This window comes from Perca flavescens, chromosome 1, assembly GCF_004354835.1.
Source record: "Perca flavescens isolate YP-PL-M2 chromosome 1, PFLA_1.0, whole genome shotgun sequence".
NCBI classification, from domain to species: Eukaryota; Metazoa; Chordata; class Actinopteri; order Perciformes; family Percidae; genus Perca; species Perca flavescens.
Genome location: NC_041331.1, coordinates 31,000,346 through 31,019,077, shown reverse-complemented (window position 1 = coordinate 31,019,077; position 18,732 = coordinate 31,000,346). Strand labels below are relative to the sequence as shown.

Sequence of the window (18,732 nt, the reverse complement as noted above, 5' to 3'; positions counted from 1 at the left end):
TAAAACCTTTTTTTTGAAGCAGGGTATTATGTCAACCATCATGATGACAACTATTTGTGGTATATAATCTCAAGTGATTCGGTATGAGAATCTGTAGAATGTAGCTCAGTTAGATTCCGAACGACAAGGCTGCATTTAGCTGCTTAAAACCTTTAGAAAATATCAGACACATGCCTTTTCATTTCAAAATGCAGTCTTTCCTTGATTTTGGTGCCAGTCTGTAAGGCAGTTTATGAAGTGAAATGGCTCCACTGACAGCCTGACTCACATGTCTTTAATTCGGTCTGATCAGATGGGTCTGCACTTAGCCAGCACTTGACAGGCATTTGGAAAGGAAATCATTAAGGGAGTCAGCCATGCTGGCTAAAACTTTACAAACTTTCCCTCAAGAATTATTTGTACTGTCAAAGATCTATCATGCAGTTTAGACTTCAGAGTGTGTTTGCATGCTAGGAGCCTTTGCCGTCTTGATTAAAATCTTATGCCACCATGTGACAGGTTGCACAAAGAGCTGACAGTGGCCAACACTGTGGTAGAGAGTGTAGCCTCTTGGACCATGAGACAGCTTGTGCAGCTGCAGTCAATTCACTGACTCAGGCCTAACATACACAGTCATAGATGTAGAGATACACATACGCATGCATGGACACAGTGGGAGTGTGCATGCATACACACACCACACACAAAAAAAACAACAACAATGGCCCGTTGCTGCCAGACAAGCCACCTGGATGACACACATACAGCTTGTGCTGCTCTACAGTAGGCATCTTGGATCTAGAATAATTAATTCTGTTACACTGTCAAGATGTGACGGAGGTTTACATTGTGGCTTTTACTACAATCTACAGAAAGTACCTCATCAAGTTAAACGTGTACTGTAGTGATTTAGTACAGATATGACAGAGTAGAATAAAAAGCAGTATTAAAGTAAACCAGTAAGGAAAACTTAGCAAACATAACCAAACTGTAGATTAACCATCTTTTGGAAATTTGTTTTGGTAACATTTGAAGGTTTAAAGATTTGGACCAGATTACCTCCTATTTTGGGAGTTGTTGCACTATACTCCAAAATCATTATTTTTAGTGGATGGTGGGGATTGTACTTGAATATAATGAAATAAATTATGATCAACATAAAATAGATACAACAACATTTGGAAAAGGTTACGGCTTGGTTAATGGTTGATGCCAGAATTTACAAGATGTTTTGGGGATAAACTGATCTAATTCACTCAGATGGAGAGACCCAGTTTCTCTGTGGAGAAGGTCATTGAGTTTTTTTTTTATTTTGGAGTGCAGCTGTTCAAATATGATTGTGGCCTAGACAGATTACAAAAAAAAAAAAAAAAAAAAAAAGGCAGGGAGGAAAAACACACAATGCCAGCCCCTGTGGTGCACTACACCTAAAATATACACTTTTACAGTATGCATGCACACACACACACACACACACACAATAATTTACTCACTGTCTGACACACACTGTCATCCAACCATCCGTTCCTGACCCACACAGAAGACTCAGAAAAAACCCCCCTGTAGAAAATGATTCAACCTTAAAGTCTTAACCTGCCCTTTTACAAGTGTAACGTTAAAGAACAGGATTATTGCATGTGGGCATTCTAGTGATTCACTGTCTAATGGGGCAAAGTACACTGCATGTTATACCCCCATTTGACGCCTATTTATTATGCTGTTCTCAGACCCATGAAAGGGGAATACCACCTTTTCAGCTTTTGGATGTTTTTAGACAGCCTTAAGATCGTCAAATCAAATCATCATCAGCCATAAAGTAGAAAAAGAGGTTGTCTTGCTTGACCCTACTCTGCGATTTACATATGTACAGAACATTTTGAAATATGGAAAATGTGAAGGTCTGAATATTTAAGCAGATATTCTGAGGGAAATTCGTACTGTTCAAGCTGTTGATATGTTCTTTCTTCATCATTGATTAGATTCCGTGCTCTCAGTCTTAAACTTCATGTCAGTTTTTGGCATTTACTAAAACCACAAAACTTTCCACTTTCACTATGCATTAAAGTAATCTTTTTTAACACAACACTGTATGTGATAATGGTTTCATACTAGTGCTGTCAAACGATTAAAATATTTAATCGTGATTAATCGCATTAATGTCATAGTTAACTCGTAAAATTAATCGCACATTTTTATCTATTCTAAATGTCCCTTGATTTCTTTTTGTCCAATTATTTGTTCTCATTTTAATGCTCTTATAAACATGGAAAAGTGGATCGGCTTATACATTGGCATACACTGTAGTGTTCAATTTCACACTAACATTCTTACTTGGAGCAGTCATTCACAGTAAGTTTTTTCTTAGTTGTGGTATTCATGTGCTTCTGTCTGAAGTCATCCATCGTCGCCTGGCTTTGACGAGGGGGCGGAGAATTTGCATCAGCTGTGTGCCTGGTCATCAAGTGGTATTTCAGACTGGACGTGCTGCGATGATAGCTCAGTTCACAACGACAAAACACACAGGTCACTTTGGTCTTGTCAATGGAACCATTTGGCAACTTTTTAAATTTCAACCTTCCATTCAGAATCTTATTGGCATCCATTTCGGCGTCTCGCGCTCGCCATCCACTCAAAACGTAACGTTAGCCTACTACTCTTTGGCTGGTTCGCAAGCCCAAACAAGTGTGTGCCTGTTGTTTTGTTTCCGGTCTAGCTAGATCCGGTGTGGTGTTGTAGTTTTTCTTACATTACGTTGTTGCAACAGCATGTGAAAAAAAACTACAACGTTTGCTAGGCCAAAAAGAACGTTAATCTCGCGATAAAAAAATTGACACCATTAAAATGAGTTTGTGTTAACGCCGTTAATAACACGTTTAACTGACAGCACTATTTCATACCAAATCTCTAATCTCTTCTTCCTCTTTGTATGTATATGTGTGTGTGTGTGTGTGTGTGTGTGTGTGTGTGTGTGTGTGCGTGTGTGTGTATATGTTTGTGTTTATGTGTGCATGCTTGTGGTATTCTCTCTTTAGGACCTCCTCACTGCCTCCTTTAGATTGGCCGCTGCCAAGCCAATTTGGCCAGTATGACCTGAAGATAGAGGTTCAACCCAAAGCCCACCACCGAGCGCACTATGAGACTGAGGGCAGCCGAGGAGCCGTCAAAGCAGCATCTGGTGGCCACCCAATCGTCAAGGTAACATATTTGCGCATTTCCCCTATTGTTTGAGGCACATACTGCTGCTCTGCCAAAAAACTCCCAAACCATTTTGTAATTTAACCCTGAAAACTGTAAAGACCCTTACCCAAATGCTGACAAGCCTAGCGGTAAAAAGCACTTGTCCTGACATGTTATGTATAAAAAATGACCAAAATCTCTTTTACAGAACATTCATATCCATTAAATAAAATACAAGCACCGATGTCTCTCCCATACTGAGGATTGCATTTCTCTCTGAGGTCAGGAACACTGATTTACTGTCTCTGTTAAAATGATGCTGCTGGCCGTGCATTAGTTAAGTGAGACCCTGTGCACTGAGCACTTCCCATCCACCTCCCACTGCGTTAACCACACAGCCAAGACGTCAACTCTAGCAGCCTAAACTGAGCCGATTGTATTTGTTGAATTTAACGGCTGAGAGATTGAGACTGTTTTCCAGTTTGCTGGGATTGCCATTTTCACAGTTTACACAGGGAGACATCCTTCATACTTACAATACAGATAGCAGTATTTGAATGATAAAATGATCTTCTGCCTCCTCAGAAGTTGCAGGTTTTCAGCAGCTACCTGTAATGTACCGATAGCTGTTACTATGCCTACAACATTGGACCGTAGATAAGCCTAGTTTAAACATCAGCTGACTGTTGTGAACGAGCATTTTCATTAATGCTGATAATGAACTTAATAATGAACGAGGATTGCATTTGGGGTTTTATTTTACATATTTGCATGTGTGGATTGTCACATGGATCCTCTCCCACAGCAAGACTGTCAGTCAACCTGTTAAGGCCGGAGGACAAGCACACAGCCGAGAGAACTTTCACTATAGCCCAGTCGGTTGCTCTGTCATTTGATAGCACCTGCGAGAGAATGGGTGAGCCTGCACAGAGTTATGGCTGCTTTTCTCTCCAAGCCAGTGAGAGAGCGAAATATATAGTATAAAGAGAGAGAGAGAGAGAGAGCAATAGCGGAATATTTCAGTCCCATTAATATTTCAAGAACACAGTGACAAGCTTCCTTTGTGTGACCATGACCATTGTTGTGGTACCCATCAATGGCTGACTTCATGGTCAGCTGTCCAATCAGCCCAATAGGATTGCCGGTCCAACATCCTCCGTTTATCTTGCACACTTGCATCTACTTTACCAGCTTTGCAAAGGCGACTACATCATTTTCTCTGTCATATTCTGTAGAACTGAATAAGCATTTTATCTAAATAACTAAATGTTTGGCATCTGGGTAGCTCACCTGGTTGCTCCTCAACGCAGCGGCCGCGGGTTCGACTCCAACCTGTGGCCCTTTGCTGCATGTCATTCCCCCTCTCTCTCACCCCTTTCATGTCTTCAGCTTGACTTGTGTCATCTTGCTGCCACTGTTTGTGGCTTTAAATACAGTATAGTATTGGTCCCCTAGTGCACCATTACCCCACATGAAAAAAATCTGTCAAAATAAAGGTTCTTGAAAATTTTATTAATATCTAAACGCAATATATTCTATCTGTGGTAAGCATTGGAAACACAGCCACATTTATGCATAATTATTATTCTTAATTATTGTTTTGTTTTTATTGGTTGCGGGCAACATGTGTTGTCATTGCTCGGGACTACACATTTGTCCTTAGGCCAACTCAGTCACAACTCATTATGCACAATATACACAAGATATTACAAAAAAACTATCTGTGGACACAAAATGTCCTGAAACAACAAGGAAGCCCAAATTACTGCCATTTGTTGCTTTAGAAACAGCCTATGTCTTCATGCATTCAGTCATGCAGGCTCCCTCCAGGCCAATCATTAACCATTTCAACCTCAGATAGACCAAGATTCTATCTTGCCATATGTGACGATGCATAATTTAGCTGTCAAATGTTTTCAACCTAGCGTTTGCCACGCTTGCCCCCATTCCTCATCCCCAGAGGGAATTGTTTGGCTTTAGCAGTGCAGTCGGTTTTACTGTAGTGTGAAGACAGCAGACTGGTTTGTTTGCTCCCAACATTTTTGTTTTTAATGTTTCTTTTGTTTCATGTTATTATGGTTATGAGTTTTTGTTGGGCTAAATCTAAAGCAACTCCAATTACAGCTAATCGCAGTTTAGGAGTCAAGGAGGCAAAAACAGATGATAAGCCAAAAGTTAAGTTTACTACCAGTGTTTTAGATGGATGTTTTAGATTAATTACCATGCAATATATCAGCCATAAAATGATTTGGCCGGGTGCCCAGACCTGTACAGGTAGTTGTATAGTTACAAAAAGTGAAAGAAGTCCGTGCTTCTTCTATAAATATTCTTTAGCGGCGTGCTGCCACTACCAGTGCTGAAAATGAAATATATTTCTGCTGGAACGCACTTTCATGATCACATGGGCAAACAGCAATGTGTTGTCACACGGACAGAGGGAGCAGACAAAGCGAGAGACGCACACAAACAACATTTGCTTGCTGTGAGCGGCGGTTTGCAGAGCCCTGTGAGAGAAAATGTGTGGGTGAATACGTTTTATGAGGGAGTGAGTAAGTGAGTTTGATTGATTGTTTTAAAAACTTTATTATAGAATATATATGATAATGAACTTAAGACATCTTTACATCATTCTGTGTTCAGCTATTACACATACCGCTCCACTCTTTTCAGTGTAGTGGCATTTAATGATTTTAATACCTCAACATTGATATAGCAAGTCCAGCTGCTAATCCAGAAATTACCACAGATTTCCTCTGTATTGAACTCAAAGTAACTTTTACAGAAAACGTTATGCTCCAGAATCATTTTAGTATAAACTTACACAAAATGCCTTTGTGTCTTTTTATAGTGTAGCCACTGAAAAAAAACTCAAAATGCACAGCTGGCTTGTGCTATGTGATAGTATCAGCACTTGTCCAGCAGGTCTAACAGTCAGTCTTTGTTTACTAAACACCCAATCCTCTATTGTTGGTCTTCTTAGCCGTTTTTTAATGCACTGTGCAAAAAGTACCATATTGAAAGGTCATTTCTTCACCCTGTGATGTCATTATTGTTTTTACAGAAACACGAAAACCAACACACACACATTGTGCTTTGTATTATTGTTTGAGGTTATCAGAAGAGGACGATTTGAGATGCTGGCTATAAGGTCAGACCTTTGTTTAAATTAAATAAAAAACATCAAACAGCAAAAGCATAAACAACAGCAAAAACATGGGACATTATATATTATATTGGATGGAGGGTCAGACCAGGTGAAACCGTTAACAAGCTTGCACATATTATACATACTGTATTGTCTTCCAGGCGCGCTGTAGGTGTTAAGCAAGCTTTTCCCTGGAGGCTGCAGGACACTGAGGCCAAAGTGTGAATGCAGCTTCTCTGCCACAGAATTTGAATAGATAGATTGGACATTTTTGACTATATTTGCCATACGACAGACATTAACAATTTTGGTGGGCAAAATGAACAAGGAACTTTTCTTTCTTATAATGGCAAACATGGATATATAGTGAGAAGTCTAAAAAACGGATTAGTTGTTGATACTCAAGCAACTTGCTCTTTCTACAGATTGTAATTCTACGAGCTTTCATTCACCTTGGGTCTTGACTCTGGTGGTGTGGTTTCACCTTATGATGGCATAGCTGCCATCTGGATATGGTGATAACTTTCTTTTGTGGCCAGGCTGCTGCCCAGATCAATGCACCGCTGCGCTGCTGTGTCACAGAAAAACAAGACAATATTTGAAGCTGTAGTGCTGGTCTAGTTTGCATATGTTTGTGTTGTTCTGTTAGTGTGTATGAGGAGGAAGTGTAATTATGATGTTTTCTCCATGGTGTCTTAATTCCTAAATTCTTCTGGTAATTTTCATTATGCCAGTTGGACAAAACACTGTTTGTATCAGGCAGAATCAGGGCTGTGTCTGTTGTTTGTCTCTGGATACATTGGAATTCTTCATTCTCGCCTGTTTGAAGTCTGCAAACCAGGATTTCTTGACACAGACATTTGTGTTTTGGGACAGTACAATACCAATTTAGTGCAGGTAGAGCCCACAGTGACAGTTCGTATACAGTACATACTTCCCAAAAGAATGGAGGGTGAAGTGCATGTGATGGTAGCCAATAGAAACATTTTGAAACTAAGATCTATTCTTTTAAAAATCTTTACATTTCTCAGGTGGTAAGAAAGCTTAAGGGCAGTTCTGTGGCATGTCACCAGGTGTCCTCCTGTGCTAAATGCACTTTATGAAAGTGCTCTGGTAGCTGCGATGCTCAAAGTCTTTTTCAGTTTATTAGTTTTCTCAGGTTCTCAGTTTACTTAATGGACGGAGTCAATTGCATGTCTGTCAAAGAAAGCAGCTGTTGGGCTTGTGGGTCCTTCTTGGACCCACACACCCTTGCTTCTGCCTGTGTAGTGTTCCTGGTCTTGAAGAGTCAAGAGGGTCATATTGGATGGATCTTATTAGTCCTGTCAGGTATCCTTTGGTTGCACTTTGAAGCTCAAATCATGCCGCTTTAGCAGGTGGAGTACTGGCTTGAAGTACTGTCTCACAGAACAAAATCTGTATCTGACAAGGCATGTGTCTCTATTCTGCCATGTAGTTGTGTACCTGTGTTTGGCCAACTATTAACTTTCACCTTTACGTGGGAGGCCCAACAGGTGTTTCACTGATCAGATTGTGGTCAAGCGAACTGTGGAGCTACTGGCTTTTTGTTTTCGTGCTCTGTTTGTGGCCAAGTTTTGAAACTCTAAATTCTGCAAAAGTAACTTTAAATTTCACCTGTAAAATGTTCTATTTTTAAACTGTAAAAAAGAAAAATGTAATAGCTGGGTTATTAGCATCAAAACAAAACAGAATTTAACAGTGACAATTAGACACTCACAGGGTTCTTACATGCCATGTCTGTCTCACACACACGCACGTATGCACGCACACACACACACACACACACACACACACACACACACACACACACACACACACACATACTCACAATTAAAAGTTCCCCTATATGAAAACAAACACTTATTAGAAATACATTAGTGCATTTTAAAATTGTTAAATTGGTCTGTTGTTTTGAAGTTACATGGAATTCACCCAGCAACTGCATTTTAATCAAGTGCTTTTGACAGGATTGTAGATTGGTAAGATTGTTTTTCAAAATTGACACTTTCTGGGAGAAGGAAATAATCCAGTTTCTATTAGTTTATGTTTGGGCATCTACCGCTTGAGTATCAGGGCAGTTAGTTATACCTCAGTCATACCTCTCACCCAGTGGCTCTCTCATCCAGATTTCTCAGGGAGAATGGTCTTGTGAATTTTTCAGCACGTCTGTGTAGAATTTAATGGCTCAGTTGAAGAGCAGTTTTAGGTCAGTGATTTCTAACCTGCGGTTTTGGGCCCCAGACACAGGATGTAGGAGCTGTTAAGAAGCGTAGCCACAGAAAATAAGCGGCAAATGAGCCACTGAGGAGATCCTTTTAGAGCTCAATTCATAATGATGTATTTAGTTTAATACGTTTATTATTATATACCAGCAAGCTGATGTTGTAAATTGTACTTTGTGTGTATGTGTGTGTGTGTGTGTGTGTGTGTGTGTGTGTGTGTGTGTGTGTGTGTGTGTGTGTGTGTGTGTGTGTGTGTGTGTGTGTGTGTATGTGTGTGTACTCAACTTTGAAAGCAATATAGTATAGTATGTGTGGTACATTATGTTAAGATGTTATGCCTTTGATTACTGTCATAGTAACGTGTGCTCTGACATGAGACTGCAGTGTGTTGGGAGTTTGACTGCTAGCACCAACAAGAAAGACGTGAGGGTGTTGACCAGCTGTTGATCAGTGATCTAAAGAGAGATGGGAAATAAAGCCTCGGCTGGCAATGGTCACAGCTGTGTACGGTAGCCAGACAAACAAAGACTACAAACTATGACAGTGTTTACATTAAATTGTTTTGACGGACATGTTTCATAGCTCTGGGTTCTGTGAGGAATGCTTTGTATTCCTATGCAAAGACTGACACTAAGGGCTACTGAGATTGTTACTAGTCACAGTGAAGCTTTGTTAAAGCCCACCAGTCTTGTGGGTTTCATATCCATTAGAACAATTACCACTTCTTCACGTATAAAGCACAATAAAATAGGAAACCTGTGTAACGCTAGTTATTGTTAGCGTTAACTCGTCGTTATAAAATATAAGTACTTTCGGGCCGTGGGTAGAGTAAAAGCACGGAGACAGCTTCGACTGTGTAACTTGGTCCACTTTAATGACACTCTTCAAGCGTAGGACAACTCAAGACTCAACAAAACGTGCTTCATCATCTCAACATCATATCCCTCCGCCAACATAACGGTTACTGAATTACAGGCAGGGTATAACATGTTAGATAGCTCCCTTTTTAACTCAAGGAACAGAATACACTATGAAGCTACAATTAATGGAAATATGTGACTTATTTCAGTAACCCTAAAAAGGTCTGTTAACTAAATAGTCACAAAATAAATCTAATTTTACACCTGTAACAGAAACCCCATCCTAATCCATAATGTCTTTCAACAAATGGTTGAAAGACATTATTTACAAAATAAAGATACATTTGAAGAATGAACAATGTTCCACTATACAATATACGATAATATGGTTTATACAATATACATTTTACACAGCTGAAAACAAGCATTGAAATAATTGTACAGTTTGCAGGCTGGCTATGTTTGTGCCTGGCTGACTGGCTGTTTTACCCATTCCTCTGGGGCTAGCTGCAGACCATAATCGGTACACCTGTTGCTAGGAGACTTGTAAGTCCAAAGCCTCTCTGGCTTGCTGAGGTATCCTTGTGCGTATTTAAACAGCTTAATTGAGTGCTGCTGCACCCGCACAAATATAAGGAGCCCCTTTGGTATTACCTGCTGTTAGCACTGAGGCAGGCAGACACAACTGAAAAAGGCTGTCGGATACAGTGAATAAACAGTCACACTTACGCATACAGTACACCACACACAAACAAATGAGTACATCCCAAACACTACTGTGCTTTATTAGAACACAAGTGTTAAAAAACAAACAGTTGGAAAAAATATGATTTCCATCTTTAAACCTGTTACGAAAGTAAATCTAATTGAAGCTGTGGTGTCTGGTAACAAGGATTTGAAAGAGAATATGACAGGAGCTGTCCAAGACAGCCTTGTATTTCCACTGGCTTGGATGCATTAGATGATTTTGATCCCAGCACTTGAATGCATGGCCATGAGCCCATTGCTGTCTATCTCTGTCTCTGTCATTTAATCTCACATTTTCAGTGTCTTTTAACTTCTCCGTTATTCTTGCCATCTCTCTCTACCTCTACCTTACCTGCTTTCTTTCTTCTTCTTACTTGCCCTCTTGCCTTGTGCCACTTGCCTTGACAAGTCTCTCTCTCTCTCTCTCACTTTGCCGACTCTCTCAATAGACTGGCTGCCATAATGGGGAGATACACAGACAACAATGCAGAGCCATGCGGTTTGCACTGTGTGAACTGGCTGGAGCTAGTGCTGCTTTGCCCCAGGGCTGTATTTGATGTAAACATGTTGGAAGCTTGGCTCTCATGTGTTGTAATCAGGCTTAGCGCACAGCGAGAAAACAGTCACTGAGAGGGGGAGAGAGAGAGAGAGACAGAGAGGTGTGTCTGTGAAAATGAGAGAGTGAGGGAGAGTGGGGGAGGATAGAATGGGAATAAGAGGAATTGAGCTTGGACCAGTCTAGCAAGGCCATATACAGCCCTCATGCAGTATACAGTAAACGCTCTGTGTGTGTGTGTGTGTGTGTGTGTGTGTGTGTGTCCCCGCGCGCACGCGTGCATGCGCATGTATTGACCTTGTTTAAACAAACAGTCAACCGGCCCCCTGGCTCTCTCTGCCCTCCCCAGTGTGCTGGGCAAACAGCAAGCCTGTGAGGTGTGCTCTGTGTGTGTGTGTGTGTGTGTGTGTGTGTGTGTGTGTGTGTGTGTGTGTGTGTGTGTGTGTGCGTGTGTGTGTCCATAGATCCCTGCTCATGGTGCCACAGTAGGGAAACCACTGCCAGATAAAATGGGCCCACTCGTGACCTTGACCACCATTGCTCCTGTTTTTACATCTGTTGCACACACATGCTAGCCAGACAAACGCACACACACACACACACACACACACACACACACACACACACAAACAGACAACACTTTACATCACAGTTAGTGTTCTTAAATTCCTTCTAACACACACACACACACACACACACACACACACACACAAACCATCTCCAACACAAGCGCTTCAGGGCTGTAGTTTACATCAATGTGAGTGTACGTAGCTGCTCGCTCACACACACGCACACACACACACACACACACACACACACACACACACACACACACAGGGTCTCACCATGGCAACAGTGGAGCAACACAGGGAAACAACTTGGCAGATCAGGCACTCGCTGTGTGAGAAAGTGTTGAGTTACGGCAGAGGGCTGGAGCTGAGGTAGGTGAGAGTCGAGGACAGGGACGGAGAAGAGAGTGACAAAGGGAAAAGAAGTAGGAAGAGATGAAAGTGGGAAGGGTAGACAGGATAGGACAGGGTGGAAGGAGGAAAGATGAAGAAAGGAGGAAAAATAAAAAACAGAGGAGAGGATTAAATGAGAAAAAGATAGACACAGAAAATGAATGGAAGGAGCAATGTTTGGAGGTAGTTGTTGCTGAAACAGTGTGTAAGAGAGAGAGAGGAGTGTTGTGCTCCAGGGATCAGGTGATGTGCTCCCTTAGCTTAGCTTTGCCCATGTAAATATCCCATTATCAAAATTCTTAGAGCCCAAATCAGCCCTCAAAACTGCCGTCATTTTTTAATTTTAAATAAAAATTAAGTTAGATGTTTAAACACTGGCTTGTGTATGTCTGGGTGCCTGTTTATGTGTGTACTGTATGCAGTGATGGGAGATGTTTTTTCCCCTCAGCTTGCTAGCCTTATTACTGGATCAGTGGAACAGATGAAGGCCAAAAATAAGTGGGGACTTTATTTAGTGGGAGCTGAGTATGTAACCGTATCCAGTGGTTTTATTTTAGGGGGGGGGGAATTCATCCTAAATTTGATCCATAGTCAGAAGCAACAGCGGCAGCCGTAAGTTAGTTACAGGCTTCAACGAGCACTGGCCCGGGGACATGTGACTGGCTTTAATGTCAGTGTGGTTTAATATAAGAAGTGATCTCTATCAGGCCTCATTACTTCAGCTGGGCTGTCCTCTGGACAGGCAGAAAGGTGAGGAGTTAAAAGTGCAGAGACCACCTTCCTGTGGTATTTCACACTCAAGCTTAGATTTAGGGGGTGGCGGAGGGGGTGACTCAGGAATGTGAAGCAAGTCAAGAGTGTCAGTCGTCTGTGTCGTCGAGAAGCCTCCTCCGCCAGGACCATGGTACTATCCATGTGTGCTTGTTTACATGTCCCGCTGTTTGCAGGTGGTGCTTTACCCATTTTCTGAACTGAAGGTGCAAATAGGCCCCTGTAGCGTGCTTGGACTGCTATTTGAGTAGCTCATGGCATCATTGTACTCAGCATTTGTTACCAAATGTTAGTGCAGTCTTCGGGATGTAAGACATAGTGTCCAGGCTAGAAAGTGAATTAGATTGATTTGAGAATTTGGGATCAATTAAAATCAATGAATATCATACTATAGTATTAAAAAACTAGTATGAACAATCTCCGACCTGCTCTGACATGTTTCTTTTCCCATTCAGCTTCCTCTCCCGCACAATGTACCAGTACCATGTGCTGAGCCCTTGTTGCTAAAGTTAATGTTATTCTCTGATCCTGCTCCGTGTTGTAAGGCTTACATGTGCTTAGTCATTGTTGACTGAATCAGTTTTGTTACTTTTTACAGTTTACGTTTATAAGCCGCTCTATTTTCTTTCCAATTACCTAAAATGAATCACATTGAACAGAATAGAGGGAAAACCAAACAGTTGTGTCTATAGTACCAGTTGTGACCGTAGCAGAGTGAATGAATCAGCCCGGCTGTGTGTGGTATGTTTCTGTTTGGCCGGTACTGTGGATTCACTTTGACTGCTGAACTGAGCCCTTTCTTTTTGGCCCTCTAATCAGGTTTTCCTGGTTGATTATTTGATTTGGAAAGAATTCCCTGGCCTGCTAAGTGTATGTTTGTCAACACTCTGGCTCCACACCAAATCCCTCATGTGCAGAGACGGAGAAATAGAGAAAATACAAGAGGGCACAGAGAGCGGCAGAGATGAAAGGAGCAAATGGAAGGAAAGATGAGTGACCTTTTTGTTTCATGTTGACAGTTCGTGGTGTTGGTGGGTAGAACTGACAAACTGGAAAAAAAAATGTTGGAAAATTTGTGGTTTATTTAAAGCTACACTGCGGAACTTTTGCTGTACAATCATTATTGTGATTGTAATGCGCCCCTACAGTTTCAGAGTGCAGATCACTTTTACACCGCTGTCGTAAATACAGACTGCTGTACAACTTTTCAACTTTTCAACTTTTTCAACACAAGACATAGCAAGCCAGCTAATTTTACTTTCAAGTCCAACAGCAAGATGGCAAGCTTTTATTTCGCAAAGCTCTCGCCAACGACTAAAAGCCAGTCCGAGTTGTCCAACGGCAGTACGGTCACTCTCTCCTTTTCTCTTCTTAGCTCCTTTGGTGTCCTTATAGTCCTAGTGGCTGCTGACCCCGGCGGTCCCGTTGCCCACTCGCCCTAATCCAGCTCTGGCACGAGACCGCTGCCGCCACATCCCCACCAGCATTCATTTTTCCCCATAAACTATGATCCAGTGGATAGTGCCGTAAAGGTACATAGTGCTAGGCATTCGGCGCGCGCACTAGGAATAACAGAGGCACCATTCTCCCTGTTTCAAGTCAGAGTAGCATCACAATGATTTTGAAGTTATTTTATGGTAAAAGAGTTAGATAATGTTGCTTTAACACAATGTTAAACATGTTTCGTCTCAACCATTTCAGCTTCTCTAATACAAAAATCCCTGGTATCACATTGACACTGGTGTTCAAAAACTGCCAATGTACTTTTAACTTGCAGGGCTGATTTTTTTTCTGTGCTTTTTGTTGTGTTCTTATTTACACCCATGAAGCGTTTACCGTTTTTTTTATTTATTTATTTTACTTCCGTCTTTCCTTTCTCACAGATACATTCCTCCAGACACTGTTAACTCATTTTATGCTGTCTGGAACACACATGGTGCTGCGAATAAACATGCCCTGATTTATTGACACACACACACACACACACACACACACATGCAACGTGCACTACATGCATGCACACAGACACATACCCACACGTACACACACGTGCAAGCACTGTCTGTGCTCACTTCCACAGTGTGCAGACATGATCATAAAATAAGCAACACAACCCACAAGGCTGTTGATTCCTGTGACTCCATGTTTCTTTGAATCCAGAATAATGGTGTCATTTATAGCCATGGATCCATTCAGACCGGGGTGCATAATTACCTGTTACTAGCAAGATTTGTACTTTCATGTGGCTCTTAAGATCTAATGTGGTTTTCAAGGATGAACCCATTACTGGTTATTATAGGGGCCTCATGCTGTTTCTTGCAACTTACTTCCGAATACATTTCATGTGCAACATACAGCAGTTTGGATCCAGTTAATACAAGTGAGGAATTTATCTCACTCTGTGCTGGAGCTGTCAATTCATGTTTAGAAGTTTGATTTTCACAAGTTTGTATGTAATTGTATGTGAGGAGGAGGCTGTCATCATCCCTGTGGTTAGTGTCCCAGGAATTTCATTCTGCTGCCTGCAGCACCCTCTGCTTTACAAGAACCAACAGCCAAGCTTACTGTATGTACAAAGCACAGGTCCACAAGCGCTGTGGCTTCTCCCTCAGCTTACTCACTGCATTAGTTAAGCCTGGACCCACACTTCTCAGTCCAGACTTGTGTGTAGCACAATTTGTCCTTGCTACCTGCTAATAGATGCTAATCATTCTTCTTCAATCTGCTAAAGTTAAACATATTGAAGGTGAGTTAGGTTAAGGTAACCATTGTGCTCTTAACTAACTTGCCGTTAAGTAGTAACTAAATGTCTTATTGTGTTTACTTACCAGAAGCAGGTTTTCCCATGTATTATTTTCAATTCAGCCCTGTCTTGGGAACCAATGGGTCTTTATTGAGCTCAGTAGCACAACCCTCTTAAGATACAAGGTTTTTTAACTCAGCTAAGAACAGTGAATCATTATTCAGATTTAAGTGCCGGCTCCCTGCCTGCCTAGTATCTGCCTCTGGAGGCTCGTCCTCTCACATAACCTGCTGTAAACACAGCATATTTCAGTTTTTCCACAGCTCAGTTCAACAAAAGTGCCATTTTGACGTCACACAGTCTGCCAAGTACAACATTACAACAGTAGTGGGATTGTGTGGCCTGTGTGTTTGTTCTGTCCCTCTGAGGAGGAAAGGTCCGGCTCTCCTTTCCATCTTCCCCTTGTCTCTACCTGACACGCAACACTTTTCCTTTATCCAACATCTCACCTGTCTGAGTGGAAACCGGGGTGACCAGGGACTAATGGAGAGGGCAGCTAGACTAGCTAGGTGCACAATTGCCAACCAGGTTGGCACGCATGAACCACTGAATTTGAAAAAGGCTGTTGACATTTTTACTGCCATTTTTTTTTTCTTTCAAGCCGCACTGTAACCATTAAAAGACTTTTTATATGTACGAGACCTCACAGAATGACATGAAGATTGTCTGAATGATGCTTTTGTATAATTCGTCGTCCATTTTTTAAAGTGATATGATGATTTAGTACACCAGCTATTTGTTCTTTCATAATCTCTTAAAGCCAACTCTGTTCTCTTACTTTTTTTGAATTTGTGGTAACCACTGTAAATACATTATATGACTTTTATTTGGTCTTAGAATGATTGACCAGAACAGATGGTGAGTTTTTTTTGGAGGTAACAATGTCCTGCACAGAATCCTGTTAACAGGGAGGCGTGGAGGGGAAAAAAGTTATAAGTCTATTAGTTGAAAACATCAGTGTCAAACTGGTTGGAGGCCAAAGCGCCAGATGAAACTCCAATGGCCCTGCCAGAAATATCACAACACCCTCGACCTGACATTTAGATTGCCTCCAAAAAAGGTGGCCTTCTAAAGGCAGTGGAAATGAAGACTGTTCCTTTGTTCACACCTCTCATCCGGACCCCAAGAACTCATATCTGTTATTATTCTGTTTTTCAATCTCTCTCTGTTGTGTCTCAGCTCATTGGCTACAGTGAGAAGCCCATCAACCTGCAGATGTTCATCGGAACAGCAGACGACCGGTACTTGAGGCCACACGCCTTCTACCAGGTGCACCGGATCACCGGGAAAACCGTAGCCACAGCCAGCCAAGAAATTGTAGTCTCCAGCACCAAAGTTCTCGAAATTCCTCTTCTGCCTGAAAACAACATGTCAGCCAGGTAGGTGTCTGAAGCACTTAAGGGTTACATTACTCAGTTATGAGTTACAAGCTTACCACCATGAAGGAAGCGATGAAAAAATATCCACGTTTATGATCATATACGGTTGTGAGATCTTCCAAAGGAGATTTAATAGATTTTCTTAATTTAGACTAACAGGAGAGTCGGGCACAGAGGGAAAATCTTTCTCATGGAGCAGAGAAGCACACTTTATTCAAATATTTATGATTCTGCATCACCTGAATAATTAGTATTTATATAAGGTCTGGTTTCATTTATTTTGGAATTCATAGGAAGGGATTTGGTAGGGATTTTCTCATTTACAGTTGTAATAAATCATATTCACAGGCATTTTTATTTTGTGATTCAACACTTAATTTGCCTCTCATTGCCAATCCCCTGCTGGGTTGTGGTTGGTTTTATCACTCCCAGGCCTTCACTACTTATGCACGTCTTAGTGATTGCCATCCCGGTGGTGCCATATGGGGCCAACTATTTTTCCTCTACTTTGCAGTATCGACTGTGCTGGCATCCTTAAGCTGCGGAACTCAGACATTGAGCTGCGGAAGGGGGAGACGGATATAGGAAGAAAGAACACACGGGTCCGTGTGGTGTTCCGAGTGCACATCCCTCAATCCAACGGGAAGGTGCTGTCGCTGCAGGCTACCTCTATTCCTGTGGAGTGCTGTGAGTATTAACTTCCCAGCCAGAGTCTCGCACACATGCACAAACACATATTCATTCAGAAAACCAGACACACACACACACACACACACACACACACACACACACACACAAACCTTTCCACAAACTTCTTTATTGGCAAGCTTGCAGTCTGGTTGACTTGAGATGTTGATTTAATCTACTGTTTGCTCTCATTGAAAGTCACTTTAGATAAAACCGTCTGATAAATGTTAAAAATGTAAATGTGCTTAGTTCTGTCTGTGCCATTAACAACAACATTTTGTGACAATTTTTTTTATTAAACGACATTATGTTATAAGGTGCTCCTGTTAATTTGTCAGATTATATTAAAGTACATCCATAGTCCACACTTATAAATAGACTGCAGTGTGAATGAACACAGCTCAGCAAATGATCACCCTCTTTTTCTTCTGAACCCCCGCTGCGTCTCTCCCAGCCCAGCGTTCGGCTCAGGAGCTGCCCCAAGTTGAGAAATCCAGCCTGACCAGCTGTCTGGTCAGCGGGGGAGAAGAGATGGTCATCACCGGCTCCAACTTCTTCCCAGAGTCCAAAGTCATCTTCCTGGAGAAAGGTCCTGGTAAGTGTTATGTCTTCACAGCAGCCTTGAATCACCTCTGCAGAAACAGCTTGTGCCAATTAAGTGTGTAAAAAATCATGTTTCATGGTTGCCTTACAGATTTGATCAGAGAGGCCACCGCGACTAAAACATGAGACGTGTCATTTGTGTGGTCTGTTGGACACACTATCTTTAGTGGCAAAAAAAAAACTAACTATGAGTTGTTTTGTAGATCTTGCAAATGTAGATCGTGCAGAAGTCAGCAGAAGGTTTTAAAGATGTTATAGTAGTCATGGCTGATACATGTCTGCGGGGATGTGAAAGTGACGTTTATCATTATCTTAGCCTTAACAAGTCCTCTATTCCCACAGGGAATTTTTTTCAAATGCAGAACAGATTTATATCTGCTAGTAATGCTGTCTTATCAATTAGGCATGGGGCAATACACCGTATATCCCGATACAACCTTCACATTGTCGTATTTTCACAATATGTTCATTACAATATTAATACACTCATACTCTCTTGTAGCAAACACTACAGTCAGCATTTAGATTATTATTTTATTTAACTCAAGATCACATCACTGAAGTATCAATATATTACACAAAAATAAAAAGGTACAACCTTTTGTTCATCATACACGCTTACTCAAACAATCATAAAGAAAATGAAGAGGTTTTAATTAGTTTATGTGACAAGAGAGTAATAATCTACAGAAAAATATGTGTAGAAAATCCAATATACAGAGTGAAGGTAGGCCAGATATTCTTTTTTTTTATGCCATTGCTATCCAAAAAATACACTCACAGACACATGCTTAACAGGACAGGCCAATATGGTCATTAA

The 18,732-nt window shown here is 41.3% G+C and overlaps 1 protein-coding gene across 4 annotated transcripts in view; it reads left to right on the top strand.

Annotated features, from left to right (window-relative positions):
* Positions 1-18,732, top strand: part of nfatc3a (nuclear factor of activated T cells 3a) — a 68,597-nt gene that overhangs the window by 25,744 nt on the left and 24,121 nt on the right. For all 4 annotated transcript variants that reach the window (XM_028574047.1, XM_028574034.1, XM_028574040.1 and 1 more), the window contains 4 exons: positions 3,012-3,174; positions 16,423-16,622; positions 17,137-17,309; positions 17,764-17,904. In XM_028574047.1, the coding sequence (XP_028429848.1) occupies positions 3,012-3,174; positions 16,423-16,622; positions 17,137-17,309; positions 17,764-17,904 (677 nt within the window). The remainder of the gene's footprint in view (positions 1-3,011; positions 3,175-16,422; positions 16,623-17,136; positions 17,310-17,763; positions 17,905-18,732) is intronic.